The sequence below is a fragment of the Gobio gobio genome, assembly GCF_949357685.1.
Source record: "Gobio gobio genome assembly, chromosome: 1".
Classification (NCBI taxonomy): Eukaryota; Metazoa; Chordata; class Actinopteri; order Cypriniformes; family Gobionidae; genus Gobio; species Gobio gobio.
Genome location: NC_137097.1, coordinates 22,560,859 through 22,567,393, shown reverse-complemented (window position 1 = coordinate 22,567,393; position 6,535 = coordinate 22,560,859). Strand labels below are relative to the sequence as shown.

Sequence of the window (6,535 nt, the reverse complement as noted above, 5' to 3'; positions counted from 1 at the left end):
AAACAACATTCTCATATATACAACAACTTAAACATTTACAACTATATAAAACAAGACGAGAAGAACACAAGCGGCCATCAGCCACACTGCCTACAGCAACGCCGGTGCTGCTGTTGTTGCTTCAAGGCTGCAGACAGAAGAAGAATGTTTAGGTTAGTTTAGGTTAGTCCAGTGGTAATCCAATCTGCCAACAGTTGCAGTATATTTAATATTGTATCACTGAAGGTAAATGAAATATACTTAATGTACATTTATGGTCAGTTAAGACCATAATACAGTACATCACTGGTACATTAAGTATATTTAATTTACCTTCTTGACTGTATGGGTGTTTACCAATGGTGGTGTTGTATGTACTTGGATGTAAGCGCAGCAGGTCAAAGTCCACACTTAATTATTCACCTGGCAAAAATAGTCATGGTCAGGAGGTGCCTTGTGGAGTGCAGACACCTCGTTGGTCAGCGCAGCCTGCCCGCCAAGCAGCTCCACTCTGGCTCTCCCCACCATCAAGCTCCACAAGTGGCTGGTTGTCCTCCTCCTCCACAACCTCTTCCAGCACATCCTTAACACCAGCACAAATGTTGTGCAAAATTACACATGCTGTCACCACCTGTGCACAAGGCAGAGCAAAAGGATACAAGACTGTTGAGATATGAAAAAAAATATGAACACAGAAGATAGTGTGACTTTGGCAGTTGTTAAGCATTAACTGTTATGTTGAGCAGTATACTATGATTTGATGAAGAGATTTAGCACAGAAGTATTGCTATTACTTTAGGGACAAACAGTGTATGTACTTCAAGTGCTTCTAAAAAGATGCACCTGAAGTAGGTTTGATGGTCTCAATGATTGTGTGACCTTTGGAATGATGGTAGTTGAACCTTTGCTTTGCCATGCCCCTCACTGGCCTCTTATATGGTGTGATAAGGGCCAGGGGTTCCTGTAGACATGGGTAGCCACCGTCAGCTAGGAGAAAATACCCAGGCGGAGGGTAAGTCTCCCTAGTGTAGATGGGGCTGTTCTTGAGGATGCGTGCATCATACACACTTCCTGGGTAACCCACAAAGATAAATCAATATAATTAAGATAATCAATAAAGCCGACCCTGATGGTCACAGATTGCCTGGAGCACCACTGAAGGAAGAGCTTTCTGTTGTTAATCGTGACCATCAGGGCATTGTAGTGACTGAGCAATCAGACACTTAATTGCCTGTTACATTCAACAAATATGTTTTAAATACTTTGTGCTGAATAACAGACCTTCCCCCAACACCCCAGAGAAGGATCATCGGTTACCCTGGAAACAATCAGATAAGAAGTTTTACGATGTGAAAGAATGTGCAGAGAGAGAAATTTGCAGAGAGCTGAGTCTTTCTGAAAATTTTGAATACACCATCTTAAACTCATATATCCTATATATATCCACTTGAGAAATATATAAACATGTATCCATCTCATGATTTGTTTTTATAGGGTTTAATCTATGTGTTAATTCAATCTCTGTTGGATTGGTTTCAGAATTGCATACTATGGTTAACAAAAATCATATGTACGGCATGTTTGGTGTCTACGAAGTTGAAATGTAAAGATCTGAATGATGGTATATGATATGTCAATCCTTGTGCAACATATTTGTCATGGACAGAAGAGAGAGTCAACAGGGAATGCAGATAAGTAGATGTTTATTTGAAATATGGAGACAGGAGATGGTATCACACAAGCTTGCAGAGGAATAGTAGAACTGAGTGGGATGTAATGAGGAAGACTTGAGGATACTTGCTGTACAGATGAAAGGTGGACACAGGAGGAACTGACTGGACACAGATGACTGATGGTGGTTGGTAATCAGGATGAATCAAACGTTCTGATATACAGACGAGTCAAAGTATGGTGCAGAGAATAGAGTCAGTGTATCTCTGACGAGACCAGACAGAGAGTGAAAGGAAGTGTAGGCTTATGAAGTGGTGGTGATGATGAGCGGGTGCAGGTGTGGTGACTTCAGTAATCTGGTGATAACGAGCGGATGGGCGGAGTCGGGTGATTGGACTCTGATGGTGTGGCAGGTGTTACTGGTGACTCTGTGACAATATTAGTATTACAAGGATCTTTAATAGCATCTTCCTCTGCAATTGAATCCGGTTTGAAACAAAGGGCCATAAATCTCCAGAGGAGATTTTCCCGCTTGGACATCCCAACAATCTCATTGGTCAAGTCAACTTCAGGAGGTGGTGACCTCCTGCAGACTTCTTAAGGAGCAAGGCACTCGTCCCTCCCTCTCTCTTCTTCTGTGTCACAGACACGACAGGCTGTGGCTGTGGGCTCCTGCCCCGCAGGCCGCCCACATGGCAGGCCTCAACACACACCTGGCCAAAGGTCTCACAAGGCCATGGAGCAGAAGGCCCAAATTCTGCATACCATGTGCAACTTATTCCACGGATTCGAAGCAACCACACAAGCTCATCATTTCTTCTTCATCCAATACAGAAGAACTTGACCGCCACGTCAAAGCCATCGGACGGAACCCAAAAACTTTCTCCTGTGATTTCACCTGGGAAGGTCTTCTACAGCTCAGGCTAAATGCAAGTAAAGTACGAAACAGAAATCGCGGTGTAGTTAGTAAAACTGTAAACACCTTTGTTTATTTTATTAAGTTTATTAAGGAGGGTTCTTTACAAGGTTTAGACTCTCTGCATAGATGCATCCATCTATTCTGACCCTTTCCCTTCCAACCACTTTAACCTTAACTCTTGTCATGTATGTTTGTGTATGTATGTTTCATGTTAGTGTAGTCTTGTTCCGTGATTTAGTTATTAAAGTTTGTGCACAACATATGTTTGGTCCTGACTCCCTGCCTGCAAACAAATTGTCTCTTAAATGATCGATCTTGCTACGTGCTCTATAGGCGCATACATAAATTAAGAGAAATAATTATTTTTCTGTAGCCATGAAAAACATCCTTTTCTAAGAATTAATTAATAATCAATACTGAACGTCCATAGGACTAACTGATTGACTGTAATGTTAAAGTAGCTACGTCAAGTTAATATATTTAACTGATTTGAATATTCATAATTAATCATAAGGAAAAACATAATGAGTTATGAATAATTATTCATATTTCCCCAGAGCTAATTCGCTACAGCATTTTATTCTTATGTTGCAGTCGTCTACTGCCCCTGCTGCCTTGCCAAATGCTTGGTGATTAGCCAAGCGAGCAAAACCATCCCCAACCACTTGGAGCTCCTCCTGTGTGCAAGGGAAGTGGACAAAATGGGGGGACAATTCAGTCAACTTCAGCTTTGGGGAAAATGTTGGATGTTTATGCAAAAACATCCTGTTTGATCTTATTGTGCCACTAGTCAAACCATTGTGTAGTTCCTACAATGTGAAGAAATGGTTAATTCAAAATAAGTTTTTAAAACTTTTTGAAAAAAAAAAACATGCAGTATTTTTAAGTATATAATATTTTTCGAATTGTTCACTTCCAAAAACTTCCAACAGTCATGCATGTAAATGTCACAGAGAATGGATACGCTGATACAAAATATAAGTCACATTTATTTAATTATTGGTGTGATTGGTGTATTTATTTAATAAATGTAATATGTTAATAAATTATTTATGGGTCAAATTGACTCAAATTGATTTTTTTAATAACAATTACACCCACCCCACCCCTAAATCTACCCAGTGATGTATAGTGCATATACCTGGGATCGAACCCACGATTGCATGATCACATGATGTTGTATTTTGCAGCGCTCTATCAATTGAGCTTCGCAAAACCCAAAATATGACACAAATAAAAGGAAACAAAGCATTAAAAGGAAAGTGCCCTGTTGTCGATAGAGGCGCAACTTTAGTAAACACTCCTATGGGTCGTATTTCAGGGAAGTGACAAACGACCTATATAGGAGTATTGGTTGGAGGACATGTTGGACCATACATACTATATGACATTCATATTACACATGTACACAATACATATATATATAGGAGAAAATGCCACTATTATTCAATTAAGAGCTTGAGACTCTGCTTTACCTTAGTTTGTATATTTTGAACCAAACAGGAGGCATGGTAAACTCGGAAGTGAATCAGCTGTTCAGCGTAAAGCAGCTCTGAAGACATGTTGAGACCTTTTGCTTCCATCTCTGCAACCTACGGAAATGTAAAGAGCATTTGTTTAATATACTGGATTTACTTGTAAACTGATTCCAATTAAAGTCTCATAGTATGCATTATATAAATGTTAATTAATGTAAAAAGAATTAAAAGAAAAACAAACAAACATAAATCTCTGTCCACTCACTGTGCAAACAACAACACCACAGTTGTTTCCATCATTTCATCGCCATTGCTGTGGATTGCACACGGTCCACCCATCCAGCGAGTCTAGATTTCTAAAAGCATCTCTGGAAAATAAAAAAAGGATGTAAAGCGACTGTACCCAAGTCAATACATATTTTGTAAAAAAAATAAAATAAAATAAAAGTGTACAAGACTAAAACAAAGAGATAATACAAAAATATATATATGGAAAAACATATAGCAAGCTAAAATTATATATATATATTTATATATAATTGTGGACATAAAGTTGAGTATTTTAAATACCTGATTATGGGTATATAATGTTTACAAGTAATGATTGTTCTAGTTTTTTTTTTAAGGAAATCTTAATGAACTTTCAATAGTTATTGACATTATTTGTGTAATTTGTCCTATTTTAACATGTGTTAGGGTAATATACTATTTTGGATTATTATAGTCTGTTACTGTTGCTATTGGACCGTTTTTACTGTAATTGTACACTTTTTTAACAGTGTGTGTGTCATGAGTGTGAGAGTTAATGATCAAAGGAATTTCATCTGTTGGTGTACTCTCTCTCTCTCTTTAAAGCTGATCTATGGCAGATTGAAGAAACAGCAGAACTAATGGATGACTCTGGGACAGTGGAATAGATTTTTCTATGTAAATTTCTATGCACGTGAACGCGACTTTTAATTTGGTATCCGAGACCGCTAAACTGATATTTGAAATGCTTCTCATATGCAAGCATTGGAGCCTTCTAAACTTCGATTTTAGAATGCCAAATGCATGCTCAATGACCACACGGGCAGCATTGAGCTTTCTGTTAAAGCCTCTTTGTCTAGCAGACAAGTGGCCATTGTCTCTATAAGGCTTCATAAGTTGAGGCAACAGGGGGTAGGCAGAATCCCCAATTATGTGCATTCCCTGTGGAACAAGGGAATGAGGATCTTCATCAAGAACACGACCAACCTCTGTGAAGCGAAATGCCCTGGCATCATGCCAACTCCCAGGGTGACCCACACTGATGTGACAGAAGTGCAGCTGACTGTCACAAAACCCAGTTAAATTTACAGAATAAAACTGTTTCCTATTCATGTATGCTATGGGATTATCACAATGGGGTCTCAGTATAGCAATGTGACACCCATCCACTGCACATATAGTATTGGGGAAACCTGCTGCGTCAAACCCTAACTTTGACATCTCCAGCCTTTGGCCTCTGGGCCAGGAAATGTGGTGGGCCATGTATGTATTGACATAAGAACAAAAATCATGGAGATGCTTGGCAAGAGTGGATTTTGAGATATTGAATCTATCTGCCACCCCACGATATGACTCTTGATTGGCCAATGTCCAAAGGCAGGCAAGAACACTGTTTGTGAGTGGCAGTTTGGTCTGTTGTAAATTCATATAAACAGGACCAAGGGTGGTAATGACATCCTGCACAAGTACATACTAACACTTGTAATAAATTAAATTAATTGTGTATTGTACACACCTCCACTTGTTCTTTGGAAAGCCTGAAATGCCCTCTAAATTCTGAGGGACTGTAGAGAGGGACAACGTCCTCCACAAAATTCACGATTTTTGGAACCATTCTGTATATAACAGAAAGAAAACTGTGCTCACTATATACATGTAAAGGAAGACACAGGTAGTTAAAATGTAATGTTCAATGTTTTATGCTGAACTGGGCTTTTAATCAAATAAGTAGGGTATACAGGAGTGTTGAAATAGGAATAAAAGTCCATTATTTCTTTGAGTAAACAGAATGAATAATTATCTATATTTAAACCAATAGGCTAGCAAAAATTAAATTGTTTATACGTATATTGTTTATAAAAAAAATAATAGGCCTACTAATTACATTGAACCTTTACTCACCTTCGTTTCTCATTGGGCTCAATTTCATGCAAAAAGAATGGAATTTCTATCGCTTCCAGCTCGTCTGCGATAAAGCAATCAAACGCCACGTGATCTGCCATGACTGACGTAAATGCAGCATCACTACGGGAAGCAGAAAGTGTCCGACTTCACGTCTCCGTTTGCAGCTCCTCCCCGCCTGTACGCGGCTACTCTCGCCGATCTGCTCCATCCAGCCGCAGCCGATGTCGAACACACCTAATGTTTGTCATGAGGCTTGTTCGACTTCACCCAGCGATGCGTGGCGATGCGATCAGAGGCTGACTTAGAGCAGTGCATGCCGGTTAGAAATGTTGTC

At 39.3% G+C, this 6,535-nt stretch overlaps 1 protein-coding gene across 1 annotated transcript; it reads right to left on the bottom strand.

Annotated features, from left to right (window-relative positions):
- Positions 1-421: 421 nt before the first annotated feature.
- LOC307119676 (uncharacterized protein) lies at positions 422-6,299 on the bottom strand (the record flags this gene model as incomplete). Its single annotated transcript, XM_079806098.1, has 5 exons — positions 422-642; positions 823-1,050; positions 5,046-5,754; positions 5,813-5,912; positions 6,199-6,299. The coding sequence occupies 5 exons, from the start codon at positions 6,297-6,299 to the stop codon at positions 422-424; spliced, it is 1,359 nt and encodes a 452-aa protein (XP_079662224.1).
- Between the last annotated feature and the right edge of the window lie 236 nt (positions 6,300-6,535).